Source organism: Tachysurus fulvidraco, chromosome 24 (assembly GCF_022655615.1).
Source record: "Tachysurus fulvidraco isolate hzauxx_2018 chromosome 24, HZAU_PFXX_2.0, whole genome shotgun sequence".
NCBI classification, from domain to species: Eukaryota; Metazoa; Chordata; class Actinopteri; order Siluriformes; family Bagridae; genus Tachysurus; species Tachysurus fulvidraco.
The window spans coordinates 11,700,544-11,719,196 of NC_062541.1; the positions used below are offsets into that span (position 1 = coordinate 11,700,544).

At 39.9% G+C, this 18,653-nt stretch overlaps 2 protein-coding genes across 8 annotated transcripts in view; one reads left to right on the plus strand and one right to left on the minus strand.

The window, feature by feature from the left end:
• The window catches only part of arpp21 (cAMP-regulated phosphoprotein, 21), a 13,382-nt gene extending 2,834 nt beyond the window's left edge, over positions 1–10,548 (plus strand). For 2 of the 6 annotated variants that reach the window (XR_007139369.1, XR_007139371.1), the window contains exons 2-21: positions 1–52; positions 174–218; positions 719–787; positions 1,262–1,370; positions 1,502–1,580; positions 1,759–1,818; positions 1,902–2,039; positions 2,131–2,230; positions 3,325–3,423; positions 3,506–3,543; positions 3,758–3,817; positions 4,326–4,489; positions 4,917–5,012; positions 5,100–5,254; positions 6,033–6,089; positions 6,203–6,436; positions 7,174–7,258; positions 7,735–7,856; positions 7,947–8,862; positions 8,946–9,192. The exon at positions 1–52 is cut by the window's left edge. Coding sequence is in view for 1 of the 6 variants with exons in the window: in XM_047807771.1 (XP_047663727.1) it covers positions 1–52; positions 174–218; positions 719–787; positions 1,262–1,370; positions 1,502–1,580; positions 1,759–1,818; positions 1,902–2,039; positions 2,131–2,230; positions 3,325–3,423; positions 3,506–3,543; positions 3,758–3,817; positions 4,326–4,489; positions 4,917–5,012; positions 5,100–5,254; positions 6,033–6,089; positions 6,203–6,436; positions 7,174–7,258; positions 7,735–7,856; positions 7,947–8,156 (1,972 nt within the window). In the remaining 5 variants the exon portion in view is untranslated. Of the gene's footprint in view, positions 53–173; positions 219–718; positions 788–1,261; positions 1,371–1,501; positions 1,581–1,758; positions 1,819–1,901; positions 2,040–2,130; positions 2,231–3,324; positions 3,424–3,505; positions 3,544–3,757; positions 3,818–4,325; positions 4,490–4,916; positions 5,013–5,099; positions 5,255–6,032; positions 6,090–6,202; positions 6,437–7,173; positions 7,259–7,734; positions 7,857–7,946; positions 9,193–10,487 lie in introns of those variants that run through there. The other 4 variants (XR_007139370.1, XR_007139373.1, XR_007139372.1 and 1 more) reach the window with 4 other exon arrangements.
• Positions 9,738–17,695, minus strand: cyhr1 (cysteine/histidine-rich 1). 2 transcript variants are annotated; one of them, XM_027175737.2, is made up of 4 exons: positions 17,043–17,695; positions 14,361–14,599; positions 14,004–14,239; positions 9,738–11,542 (listed from the first exon to the last, which is right to left on the minus strand). In XM_027175737.2, exons 1-4 carry the CDS (start codon positions 17,340–17,342, stop codon positions 11,151–11,153), a joined length of 1,167 nt encoding a protein of 388 aa, XP_027031538.1. In that variant the 5' UTR covers positions 17,343–17,695; the 3' UTR covers positions 9,738–11,150. The 2 variants fall into 2 exon arrangements, with proteins under 2 accessions (XP_027031538.1, XP_027031539.1); XM_027175738.2 differs by having other exon boundaries at positions 14,004–14,215; positions 17,043–17,693.
• Between the last annotated feature and the right edge of the window lie 958 nt (positions 17,696–18,653).

An 18,653-nucleotide genomic window follows, 5' to 3' on the forward strand; every position in this document is an offset into this window, starting at 1 on the left:
AAGGAAGGAGGAGATGGAGTGTCATGGCAGCCATTCAGTGGAGGAGGAGCAGGTGATGATGACTTGCTATGTTCTGATTATTCACAGTTGTCTGTGTGGCCTTACCCTGCCTGCTCAATTGTTCCTTTCCTCTAATAAACATTAGTTCATTCTTCATCTCCTCTCCTACACAGCAGAAGACGGATACACACCAAGGGCAGCTTAAAAGAAATCAGAAGGTAGGCAGACATTTGTAAATAAAATCTATGATGAAATCCTTTAAATAGGAAAGCCTGTCAGACAGAATGTAATGGATAGTACAATTATTGCACTTAATTCATTTTTAGTTTTTGAAACAGTTGCCTCACTCCTCCTTTTCCTTGTGAGTGAGGCATTTGCTTGTGCTTTAGGTATTCCAGGGGTCCAAATACATGCATTATAGGCATCTCTAAATTATCCATACTGTGTGAATGAGTGTGTGATTGTGCCCTTAGATGGATAGGATGTGGCACCAACAGGCTCCAGTTCCCCTTCATGTTCCTCTATACGATTGTCTTTGGAACGTGACATGAAGAAAACTGATGTAGAAAGTTACTTAGCACTTTACCAATATTCTGTTTCTATGTAAACCCAAGAAAGGAAGTGATGTGCATTATGGAAGATTAAAGTCTTGAATGAGCATAATTGCATATTTGTAAATAAAATTATGGCTGTTTGGTCTTGGTATATTTTACTTCAGGGCAAAGGGAAACTAATCAGAAGTGCAGCTGTGTGTGATGACGCTTCGCCCACTGAATCAAGCAACAAGGTGAGATTAAAAACACAGTACGTTCATCACTTATTCGAGCTTTCATGTTAGGGGGTCTTGCAGGTGTATGACTCTGACATACCAAGGATGTCTGATTCATGTTTTCTCTGAAAACCTGCACGCAAACCACAAACTCTACAGCAGACAGTTGACATGCTATGCTTGCCCGATGGGAAATAACCCAGTAGATACAGTAAAATAGTACACACCCCTCTAGTGTTAGTATCTATAGTGGCATAATGTTTTACAATACTATTTAGCAGCATATTTTCCTGGCTAATCTTTAAACCCCACTGTATGTAAATTATATTGTATATTAGAATGGTAGGTCACTGGTCCACCTGCATCACATTTGGTTGAACATGATCTTGTACTAGTGCTGACATCATAGTAACACACCAGCTACTGTGATGCTATGTGTAACCAGAGTGTTAGCGCTAGTAATAACACTTTGTGGTTGGATGTATCCTGTAGAGCTCTGAGGGTGAATGTTCACTGACAGCCATCACTGCAGTGTGTGAAGGAGAGCAACTGGATAAATGCAAGGACAGCAACACCATGAAAAAACCAAGCTTATCCAAAGGTCAATAATGTGTGTGTGTTTGTGTACATGAAAGAGAGTGATCATTTTTATTGATTTGATTTCAGTTTACATTGCCTGGATTCACATGGTGTCACATGAGTGTAAATGAATTGTACTTGAATGTGTTTCAGAATCAAGTCTTGAGTATACAGACTCAACCGGCATTGATCTAGAAGAGTTTCTGATTACTACTCTAAAGAGCAGTCCCAGGTAGTGTTTGTGTGTGTGTGTGTGTGTGTGTGTGTGTGTGTGTGTGTGTGTGTGTGTGTGTGTGTGTGTGTGTGTGTGTGTGTGTTTGTGCATTTGTGTGTCCAGTGACAGTTAACACAGATGTAGGTTTTGTTGTTTTTTTCCCCTTCATATCAAAAAACTTTTTTCTGGACTGCAGGGACAGATTGATGCTGCTGAAACTGGAGCAAGACATGACTGATTTTATGACAGACAACTGGTAAGACTGTGCTGGTTTTCTACAATATAATACACTATATATATACTGTATATTTAAATAAATATCATGATTTTCTGTTGCAGCCTTTATAAGAAGTTTCCTCAGATGTCATCCTATCACAGGATGCTGGTTCACAGAGTTGCAGCATATTTTGGGCTAGAACACAACGTGGATCACAGTGGAAAAGCTGTCATTATCAACAAAGCCAGCAACTCCAGGATGTGTGTTTACTAGATGTGTTTGCTGGTTTATTTCAATGTAAATTTGAGTGTTTATAATGAATATATTGATGTGTGATTTTTTTTTTTACAGACCAGAGCAGCGGTTTGCTGAACATGTCCAGGAGGAGAGAAGTGAAGAAAAAAGGTCAATACTAAAGAGAGACAACAGCCAGGAGAAAGACGACAGTCAGGTGCACAAACACACTCACACACACACTCACACACACTCTCTCTCTCTTTCACACACAAAAAACACACAAAAACAACCACACACACACACACACACACACACATACACACTCACACAAACACACACACATACACATGCACACAAACACACACAAACACACACACATGTTTTTATCAAAATGATCTCAAGCGTTTAATGAGAGGCCCAGGCAGAAGTAGAAGAACTTCACACCAACCAAGACCAGGCTGCTGCCTTCCTTCTTCTGTGAAAAGTTGCACTTGAAAACACCACAAACTGGTTGCTGATGTGCAAATCCTTTGTGAAGGTAAAAGTAAAATTGTAATGAATAAAGAGTAATAGGCCATGATGTTATAGGAAAATAACAAGTGGTGGGGTGTTTCATAGCTGATTATATTTTATTCATCGCTTTTAAGGTTTTGTACATCCATGAAAAACATTATAACAACTTTAACCAGCCGTTCTCACAGCATCTCTATTTTTCTCTCTCTCTCTCTGAAGTTAATGAGACAGAAAATGCAGCTTTTCTTATTACCAAGAGAAAACGTTTCCTGGGGAAGAATTTATTACAAAGCACTGAAAAACAAATACAACAAATATATGACATGTTATAATTCATTACAAAAGGCTTTGCTATTTCAACAATCAGCAATGAATTTCAACCGATTTTTTAAAAATCGAATTATTATTAAATTATTAATAATCTGTAGTCCCTGTGAATGTGTCATGGGATAATAATTGTACTAAATAGTGTGTAAAATTGCATATAGTGTGTAAAAGTATTAACCCTCCAGTTGTCCTTGGGCTCAGTTTCACCCACTTCCCTGTTTAAGGATAGTGCCGAGCTAACACGCGTGAACACAAAACAAAAACAAAGGCACATGGTACAAGACACAAAAACTGCCAGAATGTCTCCCTAGTGTCCAGGCAGGGAATAGTCCCAGCCATTCTTTACAAATGTGCCAAACTATGGGCGATGTTTGGCCACCAGCACTCAAAGGCATCCCACTGCTAACAGTCAGCTCTGTGTGCTACTAGTTCTAGACTCTGATGGTTGTATTTTGGTGTATTTTATAGCTGAGGAAGCCACAGCTGATGGAGCAAATGAAGAGTAAATCATTTGAGGAGAGAGAAGAAGAGTATCAGAAAGTTAGAGAGAGAATCTTCTCTCAGGATGTGAGTGATAAATATCAAATATACTTAAACTTCACATCACAAAGTACACAACATTCTTAAAAATATCCTTTCTGCCTTTCAGTCATCCTGTCCTGTTCAGAGTGTTTACATTGAGACCAGGTGAATGTTGATTACTAACCTATATAAATGTTATTTGACTTTTTACTCTTACTACTACTGTTTTATTTTTCCATTATTAACAGGAACTTTATTATTAACAAGGAGGTGAAATGTTAGTTGAAACCGTGCAACAGTGTCACAGTCAAAGCACAGATATCTAATGTTACACTCTCACTCTCTCCTGCACGCTTTGTCTTTCTTCCAATATCTGCAGAGGTCCAGAGGACTGCTTTAATATGCACAGTGAGACTCAAAGGAGGAGACAGCTCTTTAGGTTAGTGTGAGAGACACAAAACTCCTTTGGACGGATGAGACATTTTACAGTCCGCAATTTCTGGTGTACAAACAGAGAACAGCCTTGAATTATTTATGTCACATATGGTTCAAATATCTGATTTCCTGCCCAATCCCAAAAACATACCAGTTGCTAATTTGCCCTGTGCGTGAATATGTGTGTGTGTGTATGTGTGTGTGTGTGTGTGTGTGTGTGTGTGTGTGTGTGATGCCATGGACTGGCATCCCATCCAGAGTTCATTGTCATTGTAATGATGATGGTTTTTTTTTTTTCTAAGTTTCATGGTTTCTGTCTAAATGTTTCCATCAAAGAGCAGTCCAAAATATCTAAAACTGAGATTATCAGGTTGTTACATGATAAGCTCGACAACCTAGTAGTGATATTACTTGAGAATAAATTGTTTATTTGAATTTATTATTTTTAACGAATCAGCCAAACAGGTTAATAAGTCCATCTAGTAGCATAACCTTTGTGTGTTTGTGTACAGAGGTACCAGGAACGGTTCAGGTCAGCTGTCAGGCAGCAGCTTTGAGATGGACTGTCACTGGAATGACCCTCGACCCTGGAGCAGCACCGATTCTGACAGTTCCACCTGGAGCTCCAAACCCACACAATCGCTCCCAGACAACAATTCCAAACTCTGCAAGCCAGGTACAAGGGAACTAAATAAACATATAATAATAGTATAATAATTCAGTATGGGGGCACGGTGGCTTAGTGGTTAGCACGTTCACCTCACACCTCCAGGGTTGGGGGTTCGATTCACGCCTCCGCCTTGTGTGTGTGGAGTTTGCATGTTCTCCCCGTGTCTCGTTGGTTTCCTCCGGGTACTCCAGTTTCCTCCCCCGGTCCAAAGACATGCATGGTAGGTTGATTGGCATCTCTGGAAAATTGTCTGTAGTGTGTGTGTGTGTGTGCCCTGCGATGGGTTGGCACTCCGTCCAGGGTGTATCCTGCCTTGATGCCCAATGATGCCTGAGATAGGCACAGGCTCCCCGTGACCCGAGACGTTCGGATAAGCTGTAGAAAATGAATGAATGTTATATTTTTTATTTTACTTTATTTCTTATTGTTCCAGTGACAGAGACAGCAACCAGTAACAGTTCAGCGTTTGTTCTGGTGCCAGCAGAGTCCTCTATTCTTCCTGGGACTATCCTACTCAACCCAAACACAGGTATACAACCTTACACTATACAAACACACTTCTACATAAATATCAGTGATGCACAGTGAATGACTGTGCATGTGCCTGATATGTTAGGACAGCCATATTTGAATCCTGATGGAACTCCAGCTGTTTACAATCCACCAGTGAGCCAGCAGACGCTGAGCAATCAGCTAAACCCAGTGCAGTCACAGGCCCAACCGCCTCCCCAACCACACCAGCCAGCAGTGATGAGCCACTCTCTTCCACAGGTAGAAAGAGCATGTGAAATTCACAGTCACTTTATTAGGAACATTTATATGTCTGCTCATGGATGTGATTATATGGCTGCAGTGCAGAACATCAAATTATAAAGATACAAGCCAAGCGCTTTTAGTTAATGTTTACGTCATACATCAGAATTGGGTAAAATTTTTATCCTGTTGGATATTTGTCAGTATTTCAAAAAGAACTGACCCTTTCTCTCCTCTTACCCCCCCCCCCCCCCAATTCTGACATTTTATGTTTAGATTAACAGAAACTCTTCCCCATATCTTTAGGATTTATACATTACTCTGTTGCCATATTACTGCCTAATTCCACTATTACATTAATTAGGCAGATGTAAAGATATACTTAATAAAGTGGCTAGTATGGTGCACATAACAGCAGTTGAAAAGTGTACTATAAATGTCTCTGATGCCCTCTAGCTAGTGAACTACAACTACAATGTCTAACTATTCCCACTATCATTTTAGTGAATATTTATATCTATCGAGTTACATTCCACACCTTTATTTTTCAGCAGTAGCTTTTTAAGATTTCTCTTTATGTAATATTTCTTCCTTGTAGATAAATGTGTTTTATTGTAGTTGATTACGGATGAAGTGGTGATGGACACATATGTTGAGTTAACCAGCACAGGACAGTAATATGGCATAGGTTCCCCCAATATTTGTGTAAAACTCTTGGGTCAAATATGGAACTTAAAAAGGATGAAATATTTTTAGATATTCCTGAACATGAACTCCATCTCACTCTGTCCCACAGGTTCAGTATTCTTCTATGACGTACCTTCCTCCACAGTACCACACTCCAGAGCAGAGTGTAAGTGCCCAAGCCTTAGTGTCTGCATCTGTACATATTTGCAATGAGCATTATGAACTCTGATGCTCATTATTGATGTATTATAATGAACAGAAAAGATGTTCTCTTCACAGAGGGAAGACCTTTCATCTCAATTCAGTAACATGGCTGTGAGCCATCAGTCTGTAGGTGAAACATCAGACGTGTCCACCTACTACGTGCAGGGAGCTCCGCCCACACACGGCTACTCACAACCCCAACAGAATTATGCACCACCCTACCCTGCAGATACCTATATGAGCTCAGGAATGCCACTGGCTATGCCTACAGCCCAACCCACTCAGCTCTGTGGTCACCAGAGCAATCAGGTGCTCATCATATTAGAATACATGTCCTCCATATTATAAATACACAGAATTTCCGAGGTTTTTTTTCGATTTCTCCATGTATGCTTATTGTGTATCTACACTCTTTAGCCTGACTGTAAGCTCTTGCTATGCATCAGCCAATTAATGAAAAGATGCCACTATTAATTAGATATTATTTGGGTGAATGATTAGGCTCAGCAACACTGACATGATAATAACATTAAAGAAAGTGCAGCAGTGGTGATTGAGCAATACTGCTAAGGTTTATTAACACCTTTATAGCACAGTAGCTGGGTCAAGAAACAGTCCAATAATCGAACATATACAACAGTAGTCCTAGTAGACAATTAACTAGAAGACAATTAACACAAATGCACAATGAATAATGAGTTACAGTTTCTAGCTCTATGGCTACAAATGTGAAAATAGGATCTTTATGATCTACATATACACTATGTTAGAAATCACTGATACACTCATGAGTGTCACTATGCTGAGAATGATCCACCATCCACAAAATATGTAGACAATAGTGGTCTTGTGGTCATACAAATCATCTGAGACAGCAGCAGATTGTATTCATCTACAGTCATTTACAGTCAGTAATTAAAAATATCTAGTTCTACAGCACATTTACGTCTAAAATGGCCAAAGAGTGTAGCAACAAGCTAAATGCACCTTAAAAACTGTCTGTTCAGTGCATATCAAGTGTCATTATGATATTCTTTTTCTCCAAGGTCCCCATGTATAGTTACCCTGCTCAGTGTGCCAACACATCTCAGCAATATGGACCGGCCAGTTACAACACACAGACAGGTACAGGTAGGTTTGTGTTACGGTAGGCCAGGAGCTGCAGTAAACCTTACTGTTCAGCTTGCACAATATTATTAGTCATTAATAAATTTAGCTAATCATTTTACTTCTATAAATAACATTACTCTTTAAAGAAGTCTGTATTACATCACCACTGAAATGTATTATTATTATTATTATTATTTTATTTTTATTATTATTATTATTTTATTATTAATAATAATAATATACCATTATATTATTTACACTTGTATCTAATAATAAGTAACTTTGTATTTACAACCTTTTAACTCAAATTCTTTTCTCATCTTGTATTAATCTATCACAACATATTTGCAACTTTCACAAAGACTTTGGACATTTGTTAATACATACAAAGCCAAGACACAGTTTAGTGCAAGTGAAACCTTGCCAGAGGAGGGCAGTAGACAGCCACTGCTCAATTAACTTAGAAACTTTGCCCATCCTCATTTGCCTTCTCTTAGGATACACTGCTCTTTTAACAAGCCAGCAACAAGCTTACTCCAACATGGTGGGAGCTCCACCTGTGTTACCTCAAACACAGAAAAGCATCATGGGCTCCTATTCTTCCACCTCATCCTATCAGGTGAGCATATAAATATCAGGCTGGTGTGTAATTACCAGATATTATAGAATAAGCTACACATACAAATCATGTCTCGTTTCTCTTTCCAAGATGGTTCCACCGTTGCAGTCCTACCCCTCGACAGTGCTGGTCTCCAGGCAGACTGGGCAGAATCAGAGTGCAGGGCTGCCAGCTGGAGTGCCAGTTTACTGCAGCCCTGTGAATCATTCTCCACCTCCACCTCTCAGTGTGGGCAACCCCTGCCAATCAGGCAGCTACAGAAACACATGCAATAGAACCCAGAACCAGTGTTGGTACTAACACACACACACACACACACACACACACACACACACACACACACACACACACACACGCACACACACACACACGCACACACACACAGTAGCACAGTCTGAGGGGGGTAGAAGAACCAAGGTGCAGAACTGTAGCCATGTATTCACAGGCTACACACTATAGTGTTTGTGTCAGTATTTATCACTCGAATGCACAACATTCAGAGCAGCAGCAACAGACGTCCAGCCTCGTCTGTTTTCCGTGTACCGTTTTACCTAAAATTTTCTTTTACATGCACTGATGTATGTGTGAATATTTTCTGCCACTTGCATTAGAACTGCTGGGTTTATTTGCATTATGTCTACTAGTGCAATGTACTATAAATAGAGTGTGTATTAATATTTTAACAAGATAGTAATTGCATATTATGAATAAAACTAATTTTTACTTCCCCATGAAATACAAATTGTTCAGAAATGTTCACTTTAACACTAAAACATCTCTCATCAATCATGCAACCTGGATTTAAATAAGTGAATTCAGTACATTCCAGCACCCATCTGAAGGGACACAGAGCTGATTGAAAGCTTCTGCTGCCTCCTCCCACAGTCCCAATCATTCAGAGATAATAATGTCCAAATCTGTATTAAATACAGGTTCACAAAACCAGAGACCAAGGATGGAAGTTGAACTCGGAGACCAAGAACGACCATATGATCTCCTAAAACAGGTCTAAATCAAACCAGCAATGAAATCAAATTCCACCCATACTCATCACTAGTAGAGTGATGAGTATGGGTGGAATTCAGTGAGTATATCACTGAAAGAAATCAAACACAAACAAAAATGCAGCTTTATTAAGGCTTTTTACTGATTAGAGAAAGGAGAAACAGCTGCCAAAATTATATCTTCACAAAACATTGCCTTTAAACCCAACAAGTTAATCTCAATATTCAAGTTGTCTCAAATATTCAAAAATACTCGTTTGAATAAATGTATCTAATATAATACAATTTATCTGAAACATTCTATTTGATTAAAAAAAAACATTTTTATAAGAGCCATGTTTAAGTATACTATTTTAACAACTGATTTACAGTATATTCAAATGCTAAAGTTATAATCTGAATTACAGCATATGGTCATTTTATCGAAATGTTTTATAACTGCAGAAAAAAAGTTTTTTTTATAGTAAAAAGAATCTGAGCCGATTTAGTTTCTTGCTGATTAAGTGATTAAGGCCCAATATCCTTTTGTGTGTCTTTAATTAAATAATTAATCTTGGGAACAGTGGAGGATAGACACTGAATGGGACACCAGTCCATCACAACCCTTCAAACCTACTACAGTTTATGAGAGGAGAAATATACCTTTTCATAGCATTATAAACAGTTCAGAAATTCATGGACAGCCCACTCAAGGTGCATGCATCTATGGTTTGTTATACTTTTAACTCCTCTCAAACACTTACCCTAGTGTATTCTTATTTATTTATTTATTTATTTATTTATTTATTTATTTATTTATTTTAGGATTGATGGTATGTTCAAGTAAATATTATAGAAGTGAAGTCCGTTATTTGTACAACCAAATCAGTGAGCAGACTTTTAGTTTCGATGAGCTTTAATAGAAAGGCACAAATACAGGCAGAGTGTAATGTGAGAATTAAAAGCTTTTTCAATACAGAAACAGGTTCCAACTAGACTCTTCGATATCAAACACACTGTCTAGATCAGCTTCACTTTTTCTGCCCCTCAAGAATTCAAGTATGTCAAATCAGATCAGTTACAGTCAAGTTCAACAACACAGGGATGTGATTAGACCCTGTCTGGCTCTATGATGTGTGTGGGTGGGTTTAGGTAAGGGGTTTCTACGGTGAGTAGATTCTTTGTTGCTAACTGTAATGCATTTGGGTATAAAGTAATAACAGTGGATTAACTGGTGCTGCTAAATTGGCTGTACAGGGGTGTGTGTGAGAGAAAAATCTGAAATGACAAATCAGACTCTAAATAAGATATAAAGCTAAGATTCACAGGTTCTTAAATAAAAATTGTGTTAAAAATATCAAACTTAAGTTAGTTTACAAGATTATAATGCTACTGGGATAAACGTGTGTGCTCCTAAGAACACACCAAGAAGAAACTAAAAACATGCAAACTCCACTGTTCTGCCTTCAGAGGTCAGCAGCCATTTTGTTCACACTACCTGATCTGCTGTACCTCAAGTAAAATGTCTCCCTTCACTTACAAAAATACATTTAAAGCAAGTGCAGCCTATTTTCTGCTGAGATTTGTGTGTGCGCACATGTAAGCCTTAAGAGAAGGGTTCTGAGCAGAAGAGAACCACTGCATGGAGACACACACACACACACACACACACACACACACACACACACACACACACACAAACGCATACAGTACCACAGGATGTCTTAAGTAACACTGCCTAAACTTCAGGCTGTTTAAAAACATTATTAAATCCAGTGCTTTCTGGATTACGTCTCAAGCATGCCTTTCTCACAGTCACAAGAGTATCCACACACACACACACACACACACACACACACGCACACACACACACGCGCACACACACACGCGCACACACACACACACACACACACATGCTGAGATAGTAGAATTGCCTGTAGTGCTTTAATTAGGTTATCTTGCGCATTCATACTCATTCATACTTACATGCATGCACACACTCTCACACATACATTATGAAGATGGTGTTCAGTCAGGACTGTCCTGGTTTTTTTTTTTTTTTTAACTAGCGACAGATGGTCTGATTGATGAACAGACACTCATGTTGGACCGTATAGATCAGAAATTATTTCCAATAACCACATACTTGCACACACAAACAAACACAGGCGACTGCATGTCGTATAGGCCATCTTTAATATAGCTGGCTCTCTCATCCTTGTTCTTGTCGAGGTATGTGTGGTTCAGGGTCACTTCACCTTTCATCTCCTTCCCTGCCTCCTTTGACTTCCAAAGCTTCTCTGTTCTTCACCTATTTCTGGATCTGAAAGATGAAGAGGCGCAGATTGATGTTTTTGGCAGCCAGCAGCTTGTTGCACTCGACACTGTCGGTGATGGGCAGCGGCACGTACTCTGTCTCGTTGGCGTCGTTGGAGAAGACGTGGTGCTGGATGACAGGTTTGATCTTCACGTCGTCATACGGGCCCTTAAGCAGCAGGAAGGAACACTCTAGCGTTGAGTTTACTTTGCTCTTCAGGATTAGCTGGAAGGAGAGTGTGCGCTTACAGGAAAGGTTGGGGTTACGCTCTGAGTCGTTGACACGTGCCTTCAGTACCCATGTCTGGTTGAGCACGGTGAAGCGTGGCGTCTCGTAGTACAGCCGGGTAATGAAGTCATCTGTGCGGTACGGCCGAAATTGAACCTCTATACTCAGACAAAGTGAAGGGTGAAAGTCAGTATTCCATATTATTATGTTCATTTATCTGACACTATTATAAACGAGCCTTCTCAAATGTTCTTAAACCGAAGCAGTAAATGAGCTTCATTAGAGCTGTTATTAGAGATCTCATAATAAAAGTAATAAAAGGTCAAATATATTGTTTTTACATCTGTAGCAATCCTACCATTTCAAGGCTATAACAGAAAGTTCTTCCCTATTATGCAATGCATTATTCTTTTCATATCCTCACATTTGCATATCCTCATTTCTTTTCCAGCCCAAAATATCCACCAGCTGAAACCTCTACCTTAAAAGGTAACCTATAAGGTGTATGTAGCTTTACAAAGTGGTAGAGAACACTAGTGATCTTGTCGTTTAAATTCAGGGCTTTCAAACATTTAAGTATGTTCATACAGTATCTCACAGAAGTAAGTACACCCCTCACATTTTTGTAAATATTTTATTACATATTTTCATGTGACAACACTGAAGAAATGACACGTTACTACAATGTAAAGTAGTGAGTGTAAAGCTTGTAGAACAGTGTACATTTGCTGTCCCATCAAAATAACTCAACACACAGCCATTAATGTCCAAACCACTGGCCACAAAAGTGAGTACACCCCTAAGTGAAAATGTCCAAATTGGACTCAATTATCCATTTTCTCTCCCCGGTGTCATGTGACTCGTTAGTGTTACAAGATCTCAGGTGTGAATGGGGAGCAGGTGTGTTCAATTTGGTGTTATCGTCTCACTCTCTCATACTGGTCACTGGAAGTTCAACATGGCACCTCATGGCAAAGAATCCTCAGAGAATCTGAAAAAGGAATTGTTGCTCTACATAAAGATGGTGTAGGCTATAAGAGGATCAAGCCAAGACCCTGAAACTGAGCTGCAGCACGGTGGCCAAGACCATACAGTGGTTTGTTTAACAGGACAGGTTCCACTCAGAACACACCATGGTCGACCAAAAGAAGGTGAGTGCATGTGGTCAGTGTCATATCCAGAGGTTGTGTTTGGGAAATAGATGTATGAATGCTGCCAACATTGCTGCAGAGGTTGAAGGGGTGGGAGGTCAGCCTGTCAGGGGTGGGAGGTCAGCCTGCACACTGCATCAAATTGGTCTGCATGGCTGTCGTCCCAGATGGAAGCCTCTTCTAAAGATGATGCTCAAGAAAACCCGCAGTTTGCTGAAGACAAGCAGACTAAGGACATGGATTACTAGAACCATGTCCTGTGGTCTGATGAGACCAAGATAAACGTATTTGGTTCAGATGGTGTCAAGTGTGTGTGGTGGCAACCAGGAGAGGAGTATAAAGACTAGTGTGTCTTGCCTACTGTCAAGCATGTTGGTGGGAGTGTCATGATCTGGGGCTGCATGAGTGCTGCCTGCACTGGGGAGCTACAGTTCATTGATGGAACCATGAATGCCAACATGTACTGTGACATACTGAAGCAGTGCATGATCCCCCCTGTTTGGAGACTGGGCTGCAGGACAGTATTCCAACATGATAACAACCCCAAACACACCTCCAAGATGACCACTGCCTTGCTAAAGAAGCTGAGGGTAAAGGTGATGGACTGGCCAAGCATCTCTCCAGACCTAAACCGTCTGTGGTTCATCCTCAAACGGAAGGTGGAGAAGTGCAAGGTCTCTAACATCCACCAGCTCTATGATGTCGTCATGGAAGAGTGAAAGAGGACTCCAGTGGCAAACTGTGACGCTCTGGTGAACTACATGCCCAAGAGGGTCACACAATTTGCCCAATTTGGACATTTTCACTTAGGGGTGTACTCACTTTTGTGGCCAGCGGTTTGGACATTAATGGCTGTGTGTTGAGTTATTTTGATGGGACAGCAAATGTACACTGTTCTACAAGCTTTGCACTCACTACTTTACATTGTAGTGTCATTTCTTCAGTGTTGTCACATGAAAATATGTAATAAAATATTTACAAAAATGTGAGGGGTGTACTTACTTCTGTGAGATACTGTATGTTATAAAGTACAATAAAGGCTGAGTGTAGCCACAAAAGCTTGTAAGGTTACATGGAAATTATTTAAATTCTGTATGCAAAGCAAATATGATAAACCATTTTTATGAAGGGTTTTTGGTAATTGAAAAACAAGGTGTTTAACAGGACATAAAACACAATGTGGCATGCCGTTATAAGAAAAGAATCATACAATGGAGTGAGGTAATGTGGCCTGACATGAAGCAGTGTTACTGTTCATTTCTTTTTTTACTAACATTGTAGGGAAAGAGCACTAACATAATCCTATCATTTGAATTTGAACTGCCACTTGTGCTCTTATAGAGAATGAATCAGCAGCTTCTGGCCAATCAAACGGCACTATTTTATAAACTACATGATGTTTAAGAAGAAATGTTCTTATAATTTCAAGCTTTAGTGTAACTGTTGTATCTTGTGTACGAGTTTGTACCTGTGAAGCCGATCTTCTCGAAGCTGAGCAGGCTGAAGATGCTGTTATAGAGCTGTAGCTCTCGGCGATGGCTCTGATCCATCTCATCCAGGATGCCCATCAACTCAATGCCAGTTTTAGAAGGGTGGCAGCAGTCAACCTCGTGGGCAGTGAGCTCATGGTATGGCCCCTGCCACGGACATCCGATCCGCTTGTATTTACATTGCGTAAGCCTATAAGAAATCAGAGATGCCACACTAGCAACACAGAAAATGAATCACATGATTCAGAGGTGCTGTAATTAGAGCAGGGCTAGGCAGAGTGCTGAATTGTGTGTTTCAGTGAGACACACTTGAGTGAGGATGTGTTTCTGTGTACCTGTCCTGGCATTCTTCTGACTGATGGTGGTCCAGGCTGGAGCGGGGGAACTGTTTGAGGCAATAACTGCAGTCTGAGGGCAGTTCACTCACAGCTTTCTCTACCGCCAGGTTCCTGCAGCACAGGCTCTTGCTGATCTCACAGCGACAGTTCGGGCACGTGGCCTGCTCTTCCTTCAGTCGTGCATCCGCCAGCAGGTGGATGAAGCAGCCAGCACACATCAGGTGCCCGTTTGTACACTGACATGAAAACATTCTTTAATCAAAAGACCGCAATCAGTGCAACCTATGGGTTCAGTTCTGATAGGTACAAACTATTGATCAATTTTGTTGTTTGACCATTTTGCAGAGGCTAAATGACATGACTTTATACCAAATACTGCACAAATTTATAGAATATAAGTAGTAGAAAAAGTTTAGCTGACGAGAGCCGTAAAGGAATATTTTTAACAGTTCAGACAGTTCTTGTGGGCATTATGCAACAACATTTCAGCAAATCCCAATAAAATTACCCAAACTTGTTAGCTTGTTTATGAGACATGAAAACAGGAAATCTAAAGAGGAACAACAAACAAGAAGAGGAAGAAAAGAAGAAACAAGACAGCTGGAGAAATCGAAGCTCAGTTAGCAGCATAATGGCAATAATTTAAACCTTGTAGATTTTGTGATTTTCACATCAGGTTTTATACAGTTAGCTAAACATTAGCTAAGCTATGGTTTTTGGGCTCATACAGCATTTTCTGCCTAGCAATCTAATGCTTGCTCATGACTTTTGGAGCCTAACTACAGATAGTCTACACCTAGTCTAAAGCTTGGATTAGACATATTATTTGTTGTACTAGAAACTGGGGTTGTCTGAACTAGCCATAACATTTACATTAATAAACATAATATAAGTGTTATTGCTATTTATTACAATATATGTATAATTGTTAAATTAGTCAATCAAATAAATAAAGAAATGTATCTCTGTCTATAAGAAATATATTTCTTGCTAAAACAAAAATGCACAAAAAAAGCATTTATTGATTTATTTATTTTTGACGGGTTTCAACATAGTATTTAACATGACATCTGCATTGTTGACATCATCACACTACAGACTTGTCCTTAACTCTAGTTAGTATTTTTTACAAGGATCAGACTTAATCATCTTTATTTTTCATTGTATTTTAGTTCTCAACAGAGTAAAAAAGTAATTGTTTAACGCTCTAATAAATGATACAAAGACAATAAACTGATCATACATAAATATAAAAGCCTACATATAAAAACAAACATAAAAACACTTATGAACAAAAATTGTTTTTATGCTTTTATTTTGAAAATAATTTTACAAATTTCATCCGAGTAGATAAAATAGAATACTGCGAAAGCAAATAAAAAGTCTATAATGTTAATGTTTCAATGTTATTAAACATCTGATTAATTTTGGTAGTGATAAAACACTGATAATAAAATCCGTCAAAAATACAAAGGATCACAAACCTTGGAATGTGTTGCACATAGTTTACAGAGAATAAAAGTACACTTGAGTGTTTTAAACAAAGATTGCATTTTGAAACTTTGGGCATTCCGGCACTTAACAGCACACTGTAAAACGGAGCCCTGACGTCAGTAACTTGGGAAAACAGAACCACTGTGGTGTTAGTAGGTGTGCAGTTGTGTTTAAAGTGTTTAACACCTGTGTTTTTGAACACTTGTTTAAGAATGTCCTAATATAAAGGAATACAGAAGGAACATTCTTGGGGGAGGGGTACCTAAGACCTCCTCACTGATTGGCTTAAGGGGATCATGTGATGCTGAATTGCCATGTTTACCCCTGGGCTGAACAGCTGGTCAGGTCAGAGCCGTGCTGCCAGGTTCTCAATTTTCCTACTCAGCGGATCATGTAAACTGCTGCCATGTTTTTGGGATATAATTGAATTCACATTTCTAAACCTACACACCTTAAATTCCCCAGTAAACTGTTGTACTCTTATTCCTAACTGAACTTTATTCATGACAATATGAAAATGGTAAAATAACTTTTTATGAGGTTATAAATAGAAATATAACATTCAATTCAGAATAATTATAACCATATTATAGATTGTACATTACAGTATATTTTGCAGTGACATTCATTATGGACATTAAAACCTGTGCATAGTTATGAGCTTTGAAATTGGGTAGTTTTTGGGCCGTTTTAATCACCCACACCTGGCAACCTGGTCACAGTTACACATCCTTAGACAGGACAAATCACTAAGCTACATGAACAAATAAAGAAAGTATTTTGTGCGTACACGTGTGTGAGTCTGTCTTTGAAAGACATCAACAGGTCAGACTACCCTAAAGGTCATAGAATTAGAATCAGAATCAGAATCAGAATCAGGTTTATTGGCCAAGTGTGTTGACACACAAGGAATTTGGATTCCTCTGTTAATGACTCTCAAAGGTACAGACATAAAAACAGTTAATGTAAAAAAAAAAAAAAACCCACCCAAATAAATAACAACCTAAGGCCTAAGAGGACCCTATGGAAGGATATCTGTCCAAGAGAATGAAGTGTCCTTGGCAGAGATCCCAGTGCAATAACCTGTTACAGGGCCCACAATTCCTCTGGTTGCCTGTATTGCTTTATTGCACATGTGCGAAAATGATGGTGTAATAATAACGGTATAACTGTGTCAGTAATCACCTGGTAAACCGAGGCTTTGGGTAGGTCCAGGCACACGGTGCAGCACAACACGGAATAAAGCCGCTCCTCCAGTTTACCCGCTTCACCTTCCTGCAGCCTCACGCGCTTTTTCGGCGGTGCGTCCGGATCTGTCTCCGGACCAGAAACAGAAGCGGAACCTTCTCTCCGAACCCCTGATTCGTCCTGAATAACGGATAAACCCGCACCTGCAGCAACGGCCTCCGGCCCGACACCCAAGCCGGCTGAGGACGAGCCTGGAGCAGCGGCCACCACCTCGCCACGCTCTTCCATGGCAGACATCCGCAGGATTATTATTCACTGTGGGGTTTAGAGGGAAAAGACGAGTCCAAACTCTATCTGAATAATAATCTCCTATTGATTCGAGTCGCTGACAGACGCACTGTAGGGAAAGTAAACAGCACAGACTGGTTGCTCTCGCCAGCTGCTTACTCCGTTACTCGGCTGTGACAGTGCGAGCTGCCCGGTCTAACAACGTCCTGTCCGCCTTCTCAACACCACACACACACACACACAATCCGGTCTCACCTGTAACACTTAAACCTGCTCTGTCCGCTAACGTCTTTTAGCTCGATAGTTCGTCTCTAGCTCTACTCTGCCATCTTTGTTTTTTTTTTTCTGTCACCCCTCCTCACTACCCCTCCCCTCTCGTAGTCCCGTCCAGATACCACCAATCAGAGTGGCGTTTACAGAAAACGTTCTGAATTAGTAGCCAATCACGTGTCCGGTTAATAGTTGTTTACTGAGTGTTTTGCCCATAGGCGTCATGGTTGGTACGTCGCGTCCTCTCTGATTGGCTGCTCAACAGACCCGTGTTTTATCAGATGACTGTCAATATTACAGCTACACCATGGGGGTGGGGGTGGGGGGTTAAAGACGACTTGTTTCGCGCATGCGCAGCGGCCTCCTGCAGGTCAGCATCAGTAAGGTGACCACAGACCAGAAATCGAGATGTATGCGACAAAATGGCAGCGTTGACGACCCAGCGTTCTGTTATGCAGTTAACACAAATGACTTGATAGCGAGCTGCTTTTCTAAATGTCAGGGGTCTTCAAAACCTTTGCAGTTTTTAAACAATTTGTCATAACACAATACTACAAATATTACACATTTGACAAAGAAGTGAAATTATACTTTTGTATTAAAATCGTGGTCAGATTCAAATCGACATCATTTATACACGTCGCTTTGGATCATAATCGTGCCACGTCAATGACCGATCAATTAGACAACTTCATAATTAGCTCATAGAGACCAAATTGTCCTACAAACAAAAAGAAAACATGGCCAACTACATTTCAAACTCCCATTGTGAGAATTGAGGTAAACGTTAAAAAGTACAAGAAATTGAACGTGATCTTTTACTTCTCGCACTTCACTCTTTTTAAATCATATAACTAAAAAAACACCCAAACGTGAATATTCACAATGACAGTTTGGTTCCAACAGCTTACTCGTCTGTCATGCAGTGAAACATGAGCATCATACTGAGTAATCACTTGTGTCCAAAGATGTGGTCTAACAGGATCAACTAATCCAGGCATCACAGCTGACATCCTGTATATCCTGTCATGTCCATAATTTGTTTCAATG